The sequence below is a fragment of the Myxocyprinus asiaticus genome, chromosome 33 (genome assembly GCF_019703515.2).
Source record: "Myxocyprinus asiaticus isolate MX2 ecotype Aquarium Trade chromosome 33, UBuf_Myxa_2, whole genome shotgun sequence".
NCBI lineage: Eukaryota > Metazoa > Chordata > Actinopteri > Cypriniformes > Catostomidae > Myxocyprinus > Myxocyprinus asiaticus.
The window spans coordinates 27,999,148-28,016,004 of record NC_059376.1 but is presented as its reverse complement, the minus strand read 5'-3'; the positions used below and the strand labels follow the sequence as shown (position 1 = coordinate 28,016,004).

The window sequence follows — 16,857 nt, the reverse complement described above, 5'->3', positions numbered from 1 at the left end:
CCTTGAATTATATACATTTATAGTGAAATTGCTACATTTTCGTGTCAATCCATGCTCGTTTTGACCACGAACAGTGCGCTATCACTTTATTCAGCACGTGCAGCACAGCAAAAATAGACTCAGTGTGGAAACGTTGCTGCACTGCTGTTTCTGCACCGCTCTTGTAACGCATTGCCGTGCTGTATCCGCGTGCGGTCTGAATGCTCTAACCTGTTAACATGGGCACTGAAAAAATACGTACTGCATACGAGGGTAAACCACATTCATCATTTACGGCCTCTGCAGCACGTGCACCGCGCAATTGAAACGCCAGCTCCTTGTTGAGGGGGAAAAAGAATATTCGACAGCATTCCTTCAGACGAAGCTTCACTGACGTTCACACAGTGATGTCAATTGTGATAAGTTAACAATCTCACCTCACAGTGATCCGCGTCGGTCTACTCATCCTTCTGCTCTTTGCGCACCAAAAACGCCTTCTCTGGGTGCGTGACGCAACTGAAGCTGTTCCGTTTATCTTTCCTTTCCCCCTCCGCGGTCTGTTCCGCTTCCATCACTCTCCTCCCCCCGATTGTAGCTGTTTCTCCTATTTCCGAGCAGGCGACTAACATGGATATTGTAAATCAGGTAGGTCGTTTGGGGCGCAATTGAACCGAAGGATGTTATTTTGGATATCAGTGCTATGTTTATTGTGTGAATGGTTTGTCTTTCGGCCAGAGGTTCATTGTATGCGATGATGAAGCGCTTAGAAATTGTGGTGGAAAATTCGTATAGAGGGAGAAGTGTCCCGCTGATGCTGTCCGTCTGTTAAGTGATAATATTTTCAAAGGGCATTTCGTTGGTGACTTATTTCTTTTTCGTTTTTAAGACATCACTGACGTTATGGTTTCTGAATGGTATTTAATGCAAATCTGATGAAGCGCTAGAATAAACTCATTCGAGGTGGGCTGAGAGAAACAGTTGATGCTCAAATAAAAGACTAAATGCATATTCACGGGTAGGCTATTATTTTAAGTAATATGATGGTTTGTAGTAATCTTATATTTTGTTGTGTGGAACAGCGTAACATCTATCCACAGAGGCCGTTTATCACATGCAGATGCGCATGTGGAGAGGCTCTTTAAAATGGCAGCTGACTTTCATTCCAACACTGTGATTGTATGACTTTCAGCTCCGAACCGAGGCCCGTCTTTATTACTTCTAAATGTATATTAGGCTATATAAGACATTGATCGTGAAATATGTGCCAACACTGAATATTACACACACAATCAATCATTGGTAAAACAGAGTTTTTGATGATAATATTGAAAATGCATAATCGGACAGAAATATCTGCAAGGTGATGCAAGCTGAATTCATGTGTAAGCAAATATTATATATGTCAGTGAATAATTAATAGCATAAAGAGGAGTCCTGAATCGTTATTGATTTTTTCTTCTTTTTTTCGGATGGTGCGTAAAGAAGTACTGTCCTCGCGGGCAAACAATTGTGTCTCGTGAAACCGCACCTTTCCACGTCATTCTGCCCGAATAAATCTTATCAAATACCACCGGACTGTTGAGCAAATATGTATAAATATCTTATCATGTATGTATGAAGCAGACCAGTATAATTTGCACTCAGCGAAGGGCCATGATTCATTCTCCATATTGCTAGGGAGGAGCACCGCCACTCATATAGAATCTGGTTTCTAAAATTATTTCTTAAAGGATGAATTTGCATATACTATTGCATGCTGTTCAACACCTTTCTTTGGGACAGAGATGCAAGTGACGGGCGCGTGACACGCACTCTGGCCTCGGTTTAAGGTCCTCCCCACACACCGTCGTCTGCCTTTCAGAGCCCTTTGGTGACATACACAAAGATGTGCGTGGGCGATATAAAGAATTTATGATATGAAATAATACGTTTTTGTTGATGAGTGGCTTCTCCCGATAATGCTATACAGCAGCAGATGCTGCGCGCGCAGGTTTCGCACAGCATCCTTCTCAAAATAAACTGGAGTTTGTAGAGGCCTGTGTGTACAATGAGTCATCGTGGCGAAGAGAAATCATCACCATACTAATAACAATAACAAATGTCAATCATCTTTTGTATATCTGTAACATTTCCCCCTTTTTTTTTTTTTTTTTTTTTTGTACAGTTGGTTGCCAATGGGCAATTCAGGGTGCTGAAAGTCCCATTGGGCTTCATCAAAGTCTTAGAATGGGTAAGTTCTCTCTTTATAATTAGACTATGGTGGATTGTTAACAATTTTTGGTTCATAAATTAATTCCAACCATTTGTTTTTATTTATTTATTTATTTTTACCTTAAATGTGCACCCAGTAACTTTTTTTGTTTGTGTCATCTTGGATTTACAGTGACACCTAGCTGTGTGGATGCAGCATCATTAAAAATCAATAGTTTTAAATTACAGATGCCATTGTAGAAATTAACTATTCACAGTCAGCCATTCATTCATTTAATTAAAAAGTGAAAGTGTCCAATAACAGGGCAGTTACTGAGATTAAATGAGTAGTGCTCAAAAAGTTGTGTGATCCCAACATGGCAGCCCCCATGAGGGGACCCTCTCCATGTAGAATAAAACAGCTTTTATCCACCTTTTCCTGAGCAATCACTGGGAGGTGCCATGATGATTCCAGTTGCCTGTTTTCTGTTTCTGGTCTCAAGACGAACTTTAAAATCTATCAAAACGAGCGATCCAGATGGAGAGCAACAACCATTTAAAGGTGCACTCAGTAATTCTAATCCAAAACACTTTTTGTCAAATTCTTCAAATATCTCCTCACAGACTGCTAGCTGTCCGTTCTGTGGGTGGGCTGAAAAAAAAATATAATATTTGTACACAGCCCTGGCTCTGTAAATGGGACAAAAAAAAAAAATGGATCAGACCGATCCACACAACACTACTCCAGCCAACCAGCCAAGGTTCTTGCGTGTGCACAGGATGGTGGGTGGAGGCAGAGCAAGAGGAAAATTCATTAGAAGAGTGATGGCAAATCTGGTTGATGCAAACTTTCTAAACTCCAAGGAGGACAAATGGCTGAGAAACAGACCAAGAGAAAAAGGTCAGATGAATATAAACTAAAAAAGAAGGATTATGATAAGTCGAAGTCTAGGAGCCGTGTCAACATCAGTGAGGCTTTTCAGCGGTAGAGACCTTTGAGAGGTAAAAGGAATTAATTTGTGTGCATGAATTTGGGGGCCGGAGCTTCCAAAGGAGCACTGAAGGGAGGGGTGTGTTTGTTTTGGCAGTTGAGTTCGAATATCAACAGTGTTTCTTAGGAATCGCTGAGTGCACCTTTAAGTTTTTCGAGTACAAATTTGTTTGTGCTGTATTTGGTTGTCATTACATCTCAAAGTAGTTAATGGTATCAACTTAACTAACCTCGGACAATCGCTTCATGAAATCTACACACTCAGGTGAGGCCCTGTCTATAAAAAAAAAACGGTCATCTCGACTCTGTAAAGTGTCGGCACTATACAGCCACATATTTTTTGACCATTTTTACAAATGTAATACTTTAAACATTACATTACCACTAAGAATATATGCCGATGTGAGTGATAACACTGGAGACTGGAAATTGAAAACAGTTGAATCGTGGAACACTTCCATGTTCAGGAAAAAGGTGGATAAGCTTACTGATATGACTGGAGTCTTCATGCACCTTTAAAAACTGAAACCAGAGGTTTGAGCTTGGTCAAGGACAGATAATTACCGCGATGGGAGAAAGGTGCCATACATTGTTCCTGGCAGGCTACTCTGCCTTGCAGGCTACAACTGGTGAGGATCAGGGTGGGGGCAGGGTTAGGGCATCTGCTGCTTGCCAAGAACAAACTGTGGCACCTTTGTACAATGGGCAATGATTACTGTCCCTCATTTATTTTATCATGATGTCGTGTCATTTTCAGCGTGGCGTGATGTATATTCTGTTGACCACAAATGCATATACAAGCGTTCACTGCCACTGGAGTGTCAGACTGATTACTCATCAGTGTCTGTATGATATTGTGCACATCAAGTTCTCATACACTGAGGTTGACAGTTACCACAGCGCACGTGGGATTAACACAAACAATTTCAGAGTAATAGTGCCATCTAGTGGTCACACAATGCACCTTCACTCTCCACTGGGGTGGAAAATTACATGAAATAACAGACTACACACAGTAGGATCTTGCATTTGCATCCTGTCTATACACTCCAGGGCACTACATTGTGGACTGTACTGTGTTTAAAATCTATATTATTTAAGTACACAACATATGCAAAGGAAAATATATCCCTGACATCCTTATCATTGTAATATGTAAATGAAATATGGAATGAAAAGTGACCATATCAGTTTACTTGTAATCCATTACCAGAAACAATATAGGTCTGTGTATTAAAATGTCTTAATTTTGCATTATTTGGCATAGAAAAGTAAATTGCCACTCAAATATATAATGATAATTTTTCACATATTATTATTTTTTGAGTTTGTTAAATTTGGCCCAATCTTATTATGTTTTAATTGATCTTATGTCATCTGTTGTAATTTTGGCTTTAATGTATTTTGATTGTATCTGGTCTGGTTGTTACTGGTGTGTTTTTTCTAGTCTGTTCTATCTTTTATGACCTGGTAGACATTCTTTTATTATTATTATTATTATTATTATTATCTAGTTTAATATAGTGCTTTTTGATTAGTTCAGGCTTTTTTGTTCTTGTTGAAAAATAACTGCATTAATAGGAATTTTTATGGTTGAATTACCTAATTGTTATTTTTCTTTGTTAATATCGCAGTGTTGTTGTTGTTGTTGTTGTTTTCTTGGCCTTGTTTGACTTGTTAAGTCTCATCTGGTTTGCCTTTGTTTAGTTTGGTTTATTTTAGCTTGATGTGTGTCTATTGTCTTTGTCTTCTGTGGTATTGCATACACAACACAATATACAAACCAGCTCAGCGATATGACAGATGGCAGAGTATCTCAGTTAAATTGAATAGCTTCATTCTCCGTGCAGTCCCTCCTCCATCCAAAGTACACATATAATCTCTACCAGTGACTCAATCTCCCAGATTTAAATCCTGAAAGGAAAAATAATGTGTTTATGTCCACACCAGGATGCTGGACTCACATAGAGAAAGATGCTTCTCTTTTGGTTTGTTTTCTTTGGTGATTTTGTATGTATTTTACGTTGATACACACATTCAACAGTATATAGTATTTAATACACTCCCAAAAATATGAATTTTTCACACCTTTTCAGCATTTTAACAAATGTTATTCCTCCTTCCAAACAATGTTGCTCTGTCACTGAGGCTGATGCTGATTGCATAATACAGTGTAACTGTCGTGCTAAAATACACAATACAGTTACAGCCATGATGCAAAACACCTGTTCTCTAAGCTATTTTGTATATCACTGTGCAGACTGTTAACTCTTAATCTCGATCATTTGTCTAAATACACAAATCTTCAATAAACCCTTGATTCTCAACTGTTAGTGCACCCACTAATTCTCATATTGTTCTGTTTTACCTACATCTCTGTCCTAGCTCATACTTTTCTGAGCAACTTTTGAACATTGTATTGTGGCACTTCTCACGTTTCAGTTTTTCAATTTTCAATTTTAATTCAGCTTTATTGGAATGACAGTTTTATAACAGTATTGCCAAAGCATTACAAAGTAGTTTCTATATAGATTTTAAATAAATAAATAAATATAAAAATCTAATAAAAAAAAAAAAAAATTCAATATTACAATAGTGAAAAAAAGAAGAAGAGTGAAACACGTAAATATGAATAAATATTACATACGGGGGAAAAAGACACAAAATAACTTAACTATATTCTTATATTGTGAATGGCAGATACATATATAGTGGCTAGTGTGGTTGTGTTGTCATCTTCTCCAAGTACAAATGTGAGTTTTTCTGTATCAGACAGTTCATGGAATAAATGATGAAATGTTTCAAATTGGTTAAAGAATATTTCTCTGGCAGTCTGGTACTTTGGGTACTTCTCATGTTTCTTTCTCCTTAGGATGTGTTTGTCTGCTCTGAATAAAGGCACATGTAAAAGTTCCTGCTCTTTTCTAGGTGTTTGCCATCTTTGCATTCTCCACATGTGGGAGTTACTCAGGCTCATTCAGGATGAGTGTGGAGTGCAAGAACATATCACAGAGTGACCTGAAAATAGATGTGGATTTTGAATATCCCTTCAGGTACACCTGACCTTAAGAGCTGTGTTGCCATGTCTTGGTTATTTACTTTAAGTCACTGAATCTAAAATGACTATTTATTGTTTTGTAAATTTAAGTGCATTTTATTTTATTTTATTGAATCTTGGTGCTTGTGTGCTACATTTTCTAAGAACTTTTTGCCATCCTAAGTAGTCACAGATGTGTAATTTTCTTTTTTAAATTTTATATATATATATATATATATATATATATATATATATATATATTATATATATGTGTATATGTGTGTGTGTGTGTATATATATATATATATATATATATATATATATATATATATATATATATATATATACACTGTGTGTGTGTGTGTGTATATATATATATAAATTTTTTTTTGTTTGTAATTATTTAGTATAAAATTAAAACATCACTCTTTGTGTTATATTACTATGGTATTGATACAAAAATAAAAAGTCACCACTTCCGCAATGGGGTTTCAAATACAGCTGCTGAGGGAGTGACAAAATTTGGCATCTTTCTTTCTTCGTAATTTCTTTCGTCTGTCGTAATGCATCTCTCTCTCTCTCTCTCTCTCTCTTTTGGAAGTTATGGAAAATCATTGGAGCAAATGAGAACTAAAAAATAATATTAGCTGTGGTCTCAATAGAAGTAAAACCCACTTTAGTTTACTTCTGCGTTCCAAACCCGTAAATGTGAAAAGGGTCCATACTTTTCTAAATCTAAACCTTACCTTTCCTCTCGCCAAATGCAGTGTAGTATTCGTATTGAAACTAAGGCTCTTGTAAGTCACACTAGATAAGACTGTCTTCTAAATTCTTTTTATGTATATGTACAGTACTCCCACAACTATAACATTGTCTTTTATCCACATACACCTGTTCAATTATCGTGTTATTTGTCTCTCAAAAGCAGTGTTGGGGAGTAACGGAATACATGTAACAGGATTACATATTTAAAATACAAAATATAAGTAACTGTATTCCACTACAGTTACAATTTAAATCATTGGTATTTAGAATACAGTTACATTCAAAAAGTATTTTGATTACTGAAGAGATTACTTTGCATTTTATTGTCATTTGTTTCATTTAATATTTAGTCCTTTCAGATGGAAAACATTTATCCATATAAATGAAGCGATCCAAAGTGCATTTGAACAGCGGTGAAACACTTTCTTATGATGTGTTACATTCATACGAGCAGACAGAGAAGTAAGATTGAAGTAAGTTTGGAGCAGAAGAAATAGAAATAAACCTTGTGTAAATTATCAGCTTTACGCTAAGCTAAAATGCAATTTCTAGCCATATGTTTTTATCAAGAAAATTCACGTTGGATCATAATTTCTTTTTTTCTAGTAAGACCTTTGATATTAGGGCAAAAATCATATTCTTGATAATAATTTTCTTTATTGTTTTCCTGTAAAAATATAAAAAAATCCTGTAAATAAGATCAATTTGATTTAAATTGTTTTAGAAACAACACTGCATAAGATATTTAGGTTTTTCAGAGAATGTATTTTAACATGTGTATTTTGTCTTACTGTACTGGGAGAGTTTTTATATTCAAAACAAGTGAAAAAATCTACCAGTGCTGAAGAAGTAATCCAAAGTATTTAGAATACGTTACTGACCTTGAGTAATCTAATGGAATACGTTACAAATTACATTTTACAGCATGTATTCTGTAATCTGTAGTGGAATACATTTCAAAAATAACCCTCCCAACCCTGCTCAAAAGCCCTAATCCACCATTCTCCTCCACTGTATCTCTTCCAGGCTCCATCAAGTGTATTTCGATGCCCCCACCTGCAAGAGTAGTGGTTCCGAACATTTCTTCCTGGTTGGGGATTACTCATCCTCAGCAGAGTTCTTCGTCACCATTGCCGTTTTTGCATTCCTATATTCCATGGCAGCTCTTAGCATCTACATCTTTGCCTTTGAGAAGTACCGTGAGAACAATAAGGGACCACTGATTGTGAGTTTTCCTTCATGATACTTTAAAGAGTTAAGGATCCCATGAATTTGCTTGACAAGCACAGTTTTCTCTCCTGTTGACGTATTACCTATTGAAATAGGAAGTTTGGATCTGACACTTGAAGGTTCTTTTTTTTTTTTTTTATTGCTTACTTAAGTTATGACAAAGCCATGAACCATGATTTTCAACTTGCTTGTTGGTTGCAGGTGGTATGGGGGAGGAACAGTCTCATTCTAGAGAGTATTTTACAAAATCTAATTCTGTGAAGTGCAAGATTGGTGTACATTTTTTTGGTCCATTTTCCTGTAAAGAAACACTGTAAATTTTAAAATAAACTTTTCATTTTGTAAGGCTAACTACACCAGCATATAGATAGCTTCAATGCTAATAACAGACTAAAAAGACTTAAAGCCACAAAAATCCAATATTGATTTCAAAGGTTCTTTAATGTAGAAGTTCATTAATGTAGCAAATCAGCGGTTGGTTTTGTTGCTGAGGTGCATTTGAGGATGTGTAAACTAAGATAAAAATATTTAATTATTGAAGCAGAGATTGAGATTTTGTACAACCCATGGCCTACATTTATATATCCATCAATACAGGATTTTGGTGTGACGTGTGTTTTCACCTTCATGTGGCTGGTGAGCTCATCAGCATGGGCAAAGGGTTTATCAGATGTGAAGACTGCTACGGACCCTGATAAAGTCCTTGGTCTGATCCCTGCCTGTGAACAGGAGGAAAACCGTTGTCGTGAAGTTTACGACCCTGTAATGTCTGGTCTCAATACTTCTGTGGTAAGTCAATTCTGTTTGGCTTGACTGTCATTTTGGCTCTATCTGCAAGAACAGATTATGGATCAGACCATTGGGGGCCAGTCCCCCTGAAGATGTAAAACTGATAGAGAAAGACAAACAGTGCTTGAATGTGTGCCAGTGACTATTTCCACAATGTGAAATAAGCAAAGAATTGAAAAGTGTTACCTGTTCCTATCCCTTCCCCAGCACTAATACCATATTGCAGCTTTTATGTTGTATAGTGAAGGTACATTGTCATCTTATTTGCAATGCATTACTCATGTGGTGTGTTCTTTTTCTTAATCGCAACTTTGCAACTTTATATCTTACAATTGCCACTTTATAAAAAAAAAAAGAAAAAAAAGATTGCTGTAAATGTAAGATTTAAGCAAATGGTTAAAATTGTATGTATTTGAATATACTTTACTTTGCTAAGTATAAAAGTACTAGTGCTTGTATCTAGTTGACACTGACACTATAATATTTTAACAGTGTATTTAAATATTAAGTAATATATATACTTTAATGATACCTGTCTTTCTACAGTATCCATAACACTAAATAACACCATAATCGATATAACACCAAAATACACATGCGCTCTCTTGTTGGCAGCTGCTTTCCAGCACTCATGTATGTGTGCTCATGCAAGACGAGCGCTTGCGACACGAGATTACAACTGTGTGTCTGGTAAAAATTCCTGTGTTGGTGAAATATTGGGAACTGTGTTGAGTTGGTCCATCCAGATGCAGTAACTACCAAATATTAAGATATATAACTCTGAAAACAAAGTAATATAATATATACTGATGTGCTTGGGGAATTTGCGAGCTTTAAAGGAATAGTTCACCCAAAAATGAAAATTTGCTGATAATTTACTCACCCTCAGGCCATCCAAGATGTATCTGAGTTTCTATCTTCATCAAAACAGAATTTAAGACTTTTAGGATTTCATTTCAGGCCTCCTCCTCTAAACAATGCAAGTGAATGTCCTCCATTTTTTGACGGTCCAAAATGCATATTTAGGGTGCATCAAAATAATCCACACGACTCCAGTCGACAAATAAAGTTCTTCTGAATGCAAACGATTGATTATTTTTAGAAACAAAACAATACTTATATACTTTTTAACTACAAACGTTCGCTTCAGTACATCTCAGTGACGTAAGCTTGTTGGTAAGGTCCCGCATCACATGGAGGAGGAGTCAGGAATCGCGTCATTGTTTACATTGTTTATTTTTTATTTTATTATTATTTGGAAATAATTTTTTATTTTATTTGATATTGTTTTGAAATTGTTTTGGACTGTTTTAGTTTGTGAACGGCACAAGTTTCTCTTGTAAACAAGAGAAATTTACAAAACTCTTTTATTAAGACACTATATGCCATGAACCTCGCAAACTCTGGCAAAACTAGCACCTATTTTAGCCTATTTACAGCCTTCTATCTTCTAAACTAACTACGGAAAGCCCATAGGGACAATACCTCTTCTGAAAAGACTAGTTAAAACAAGCTTAAGCTGGTTTTAGCTGGTTGCCCAGCCTGGTCATAGCTGGGTATGGTGGTTTTGAACACATTTTTTATAGCTGGTCAGGCTGGTGTTAGCTGGTTTTCCAGCCTGGCAAAGCTGGTGTAAGCTGCGAGGTTAGCTTGTCTCCCAGCATGACCAGCTAAAAAGTAGCAATGCTCCTTCAAAAATTACAGATTTTAACAACAACAACAACAAAAAAAAAGCCCATAGGGACAATACCTCTTCTGAAAAGACTAGTTAAAACAAGCTTAAGCTGGTTTTAGCTGGTTGCCCAGCCTGGTCATAGCTGGGTAGAGGGGTTTTGAACACATTTTTTATAGCTGGTCAGGCTGGTGTTAGCTGGTTTTCCAGCCTGGCAAAGCTGGTGTAAGCTGCGAGGTTAGCTTGTCTCCCAGCATGACCAGCTAAAAAGTAGCAATGCTCCTTCAAAAATTACAGATTTTAACAACAACAACAAAAAAACTTTTATTTTGCTACTCACCTTATTTTGTCATCAGATCACTGTTTTAGGAATTATGCTTTAAAAATGTACAAAGAGGTACAAAAGTTTTTTTTACTGTTCTAAGAATAACTAGTTTCTATTGAACACGGACTGGATATGTTGAAAGAGAGCCAACAATGAAAGATAAATAGAAGATAAACATATTTAAAAAGATACAAAAAATAACTAAATATGATAACATGACTGATAAGAAAAAAGTTCGTTTTTACTTCTAAAACATTTGTGCACTTCTGATAATGCCGTCCTGACCGCTAGAGGGCGCCGTTTGCACACAACGCTGACTGAAGTGCTGAATGCAGACAATATTTCGAAACATATCCTTTTAAGGTTTAGTCACCTTGCAAGGCCATATTGCGATTTCAGTCTTAATTCAGTCAGTCATGCAGCATTAATGGATATTGCCGATGTCTCAGAAATCTGCTGGTTTCAAAGCTCTTAGAAGTGGCAACCCTTTTGTGGCTGTTATTCTTTCTGGAATGTGCATTTGAATTCACAGAGTTTTCCAAAGTTAGTTATTAATTAATTATAAATAAATGATTGTTTTTTCATATTTGCATTTACATGCTTAACCAAGCATGTAAACGTAACCAAGCATGTTAAGCATTTCATTTGGTCAATGATTAGGTGATAAATATATATATAAATATATATGGTGTATTATCTTTAGATATTTCATCAAAGGATGGCCCCATATGTATCCACAGAGTTCTCGGCTAAGCCCCGAATGTCCACTGACCATAGAACCGCCGCTGGTGTAAAGACAATATGCAGCTCTTTCAGTGTCTTTCAATGTCTTGGTAACCCTCAGCACTCTTTCTTTTCCCTTCAGGTCTTTGGCTTCCTGAACCTGATCTTGTGGACGGGTAACCTGTGGTTTGTGTTCAAGGAGACTGGTATCATTGCACCATTTATGCGCCAACAGCCCGCCCAGGAGAAGCAGCCAGCCCCTGATTCCTACGGGCAGGGAGGTTATGGGCAGCAGGACCCATACGCCAGTTCCCAGGGTGGCTATCAGCCTGAATACAGCCAGCAAGGCTACAATCAGGGTGGAGACTACGGCCAGGGTGGCTACGACCAGCAGGGGGCACCCACCTCCTTTTCCAACCAGATGTGAGCAGAGTAATATCTGAGGAAGTGGAAGGTGACTGGTGAGTGGAAGGTAATGTTTAGAAATGTATGGATGAGTTCAGAATGGCATACAACCAAACTATGCTTACTATTTCTGCCTAAAAAAGAGAAGAAATGGAAATAGTAAGAGTAGTATGGTATTATGCCATTCTGAACTCAGTTTATGCTATGTTCAGAAAGGAAATATTCTAAACATAGCTAGCTTACTACATACTGACTACTGCCCACTTCACAATACTGTGTACTACCTAGAATAAAAAAAAAATTAAAAAAAATAAATACAAAATACAAAATAAAAACTGAACAGTACACATGACACAATAAAAGTTTCAAACAGTTGTATGAAACATTGTTGATACATGACTTTATCACATTGCATGTGAGAGATGTCCAGTTATTATCTTATTATTTAGCAGTTTTAAATCAGTTTTGTATAAAATTATTTTGGCAGTCTCATCAAAATAGTGATATTAAATATTATTACCACTTTCTTGGACCTGCTCTTCTTTTCTCAATATATTGAGAAGCTATTGTGCCAATGTCAGTCTTAAATAGTTTTTCTCACTCTCTCTCCACAGAAAGAAGTTGATCGTGCGACTCTAGCAGTGTGGTGCCTGAACCCTACCCTACCCACACTTCTCCCTGTCTGTGCGTTTGTGCTTACATCTGTGAATGATATGAGGGGCGGGAGGGAGGGGAGGGGCTTATTTTAAATCACAAATAGAGGGTAGTGTGATAGAGCAGAGGGATTTTAATGTGCTGTTTATTATTGTGATGTATAAAAGTAAAAATAAAATAAAAAAAATTAGGATCGATCAAACTTCAAAACACTTGAATACCAAAATATTAAAAAGATTTGAAAAAGTATCTAAATCTTATTGCTATATGAATTTTGAATTGAGGATGTTGACAATAGTAATGCTACACTTGAGAGAATGTATTTGTCTGTGCTGTATCATTATAAACCAATATATTTCCTAAAGATATGAGTGGGATTATTCCACTGTAGTTGAGTAAAATTTAGAGACCCTCAAATGACTATAATAATCATGTGAAAATTTTCACAGAGCCCCACAGAAATTGCTCCTTGAAAATCTTTCCTCTTGTGGTTCGTAATTTGGTACAGGTTGGAAGTCCCATCAATTTTAAATATTCACCTGGTGTTTGTTTGTTTGTTTGTATTTTGTTGGTTTTATTTATTCACGGTTGGGATGGAGCACTGCTGTGACTGAGAAGAGTAGGGACATCCAAGGCTACTCTGAGCAGAATCATTCCCAAACTCATAGAGGGACCACATTATTTCAACCAACAAGCAAAACGGTTAAGGGTATCTTAAAGCATTTCTCATTTCCTGACTAAAAGTGCTGACTTTGTTTTGTTCTCTCTCTCTCTCTCTCTCTCTCTCTCTCTCTCTCTCTCTCTCTCATTGTCTTTATCAAATCTCTGTATTATGAAAAGCACATGCATTCTCAGTTAAGAATTAGCATGGTTGTTCATAACCCAATGCCTCCTCTTGAGTGCTGTGTTGATGTAGTGCTTTTTAGTTAGAGGATGCTAAAAGTAGATATAAATGTATATGGGGTTTTGTTAGTATTGTATGAGCTTGAGACAGAGAGAATCAATCCTATGTTTTGAGATGTCAGTAGTGTAGATATACAGTATGTACCAGTTTCAATCTCATCAAAATTTCCCCTTTGCCTCTCTCAAAAACATATACACTATTACAGGACTACACCCTGTGATATTGAAGTATATTTTCAGATGTACATATAAATATATATTATATATGAAATGCGCCTGCACATTCTTAAACCGAAACCATTAAATGCTGTTGTGTATAGATATGATTTGGTTGCATCAAAACATCACTTTAATGCCAGTATAAATTATTTGTTTCTGCTTGATTGATTAATCAATCGCAATGCAGATTTCAGAAATATCTGGTATACATGATAGCTAGACCTCTCATATGGAATCTGTAATAGCAAACAGTTTTCCATGATTGGAGTTTGTTTAAATTAGCTATGAAATCCACATTTATCATTCCAACAGCTTTTGGGACAGGTTAACTGATGCAATAAAGTCCTTAAATGTTCTTGTTTTGTAAAGTATTCAAACAATGAACTATATCAAAGTCTAGCAGAACTGAGATAAAAATATGCTGAGTAAATATATTATTAATCTTGTAAAATAACCAGATTTGATCATTTTCTAGAGGTTTATTTAGAGCTGATTCAGCAGACGTTGTTATGAAGAGATTATTTATATTGTTGCATGATCAGATGCTCATAATGCAAGCTTACCAAAACGTATAATTGACTATCTAATTATTATTTTTGACTCTTTAATTTGCCTGCGAATTTGAGGAAAATCTGGTTCGCTTTTGGGTAGAAGGCCATCGGCCTGCTAAATATATTAGTTTGTCTCTCTCTTCCTCGTTTTCTCTCTCTCTTTCATCTCCCACTCTTTGCTCTGGTCCACTCTTCACTTCCAAATGAATATGCTACTCAACTTCTCCGTTGTTAGTGTTGTTTGATATGTCTTGTGAAACTCTCGATGCCTTTGGGTTGTGCTGTATTTAATGTGTACGATATATTCTTAGCGTTTATGAAGATATTGATGAAAATGATTATGACCATGCTGAAAACTCATTCACCAAAATTATCCAGAAATTCTGTTGTATTGTTCTATGGAATCAGTGAAGGAAAAGTCAATAAAGAAAATGTTATCCTGTTGAAAAAAAAAAGAAAAAAAAGTTTAGGATGTTTTCTGTTGCTTTGTTTTGATCTTCGTCATCAACAGTAATCAGGAATCTATTTAATACTTATGAACACACTTTGTAGCGACTTAAGCTCGTGCAAGTAAGACATGTTAACCGTAATATGCAAATGTGGATCAAAATGACACAGCCATCTAATTTTAAAAACATAAGTTTTACATGAAGTGGTCTTTTCATGTGATATTTGATCATGTGAACTGCAACTGACTAATTTTACATTTAGTTGAATATATATATATATATATATATAGTGTGTGTGTGTGTGTGTGTGTGTGTGTGTGTGTGTGTGTGTGTCATTTTTTTTTTAAGTTTACATCACTACCCCTAGAATGGGTTGTATATGTCCCGTATGTGTTTACTATAGTATTCAATGCGCTTAAAATTGGTATTACACTTCTAATGCAATGTTTTCATTTTTCATTTGTTATGTAATACATGTTAAATACCATATTCATATTTATGTGTAGTATGCAAGTATAGCAGGTTGTCATTTAGCTGATGCTTTGTCCATGTGTTTATATCTAGGTTATATCTAAATCTTTTCATAAAAAATTATAAACAATAAATCCTAGTCCATTGTACTTATGTATGTGTTTGTGACATTTCAAACATTTCATTTGTAACCACCAAACATGGAAATTGCCCATATTATTGTTATACAGCCTTTTTTATACTGTCACCCAAAACACCTCCATTTTCAATGTGTGTGAATCTCTGCAGAATTGAATAATGAATGAATATATTAAGCATTAACATTTTTAATTATTAAGAAAATCATCATTACAGTTACTTTTCCTTTTCACAAAGAATAAGCATCTAGATTTCACCTGGGTCTTTTTCGACCCACAAATGCATTTTAAAGTTGAATATGTGTTCTAGGGTTAAAGTTAGTTTGAATAAATCACAGCATCATACCCATATTCATCTTTCAATTAAGTAAGAATTGTTATATTAATATAACACATTTTCATGTTAATTAAAATCTCTAAATAATTATTATAAAATAAAAAAATATATTTATATAAAAACATTTATACAACAATTTAAAATGCTTAATGTTACAGTGAAAGTTTATAATTACACTGTAGCAATGACACTTCAAAAGCAACAACCATGAGACAGAACAGTCAAAATTCTACTCCTGGAGGAAAATCACAATTATTAGAACGCTCCAGTATTTAAGACCAGTCGTCACGTGGGTTTATGTAGGCTTACTCATTTCAGTCTACTGTACACAGCATGGCATATAGTGCATTGCTATTTAGTATATTTTGTGTCATGAAGTGCACACCATTTTATTGTAATTTGTCAATGTGATCTCATGAGAATTCGTATGTATTCTTACGTAATGTTACAAATATTAACTTACAAATAGCTACGTATATTAATGAGATCAGGCTGAATTTGTAGCTATATCCTGTGTGTTTACAGTCTATCTACAAGTGTTATAACCAGGCCTGGTTCTACGGGGGTGCTTTTAGAGTGCTAAGCACCCTCAGTTGAATATGGAATATTGAATATTGGAGTGTGATGCCTATTAAGAGCATTGCAAAAAAAAAAAAAAAAAAAAAAACAAGCACAATGAGTCAATGTAGTAGGCCTACAATTAGTCTCATGTCTGCTTTGCTACTACAACTCAAACTTTAACGCATGGCCATGAATGCGTTTTCTGTGTCGAGGTAATGTTCCCTCTGCGCTGCATGCTGGTCATGCGGCCGCACTCAAAATCCATGAATCACAATTTTATGTAGGCTACTGCACAAAAATGCTACCCCAGGTCGCATCAAGGCATAGTCCGTACCAGGCAACAACTAAGGCAACTGTACTGGTGGCCTAAGATGGACAGCCAGACAGAAGCTCTGATACGGAACTGTCCTACCTGCATACAGAATGATACAACTGCTGTTACACATGAAGCTCCTCTCAAACCGGTTGC

At 35.9% G+C, this 16,857-nt stretch overlaps 1 protein-coding gene across 2 annotated transcripts; it reads left to right on the top strand.

Annotated features, from left to right (window-relative positions):
• Positions 1 to 522: 522 nt before the first annotated feature.
• LOC127424231 (synaptophysin-like) lies at positions 523 to 14,866 on the top strand. Of its 2 annotated transcripts, none has more exons than XM_051669224.1 (7): positions 523 to 624; positions 2,144 to 2,209; positions 6,089 to 6,213; positions 7,989 to 8,187; positions 8,790 to 8,981; positions 11,844 to 12,162; positions 12,721 to 14,866. In XM_051669224.1, exons 1-6 carry the CDS (start codon positions 607 to 609, stop codon positions 12,126 to 12,128), a joined length of 885 nt encoding a protein of 294 aa, XP_051525184.1. In that variant the 5' UTR covers positions 523 to 606; the 3' UTR covers positions 12,129 to 12,162; positions 12,721 to 14,866. The 2 variants fall into 2 exon arrangements, with proteins under 2 accessions (XP_051525184.1, XP_051525185.1); XM_051669225.1 differs by having other exon boundaries at positions 11,844 to 12,173.
• Positions 14,867 to 16,857: the final 1,991 nt, after the last annotated feature.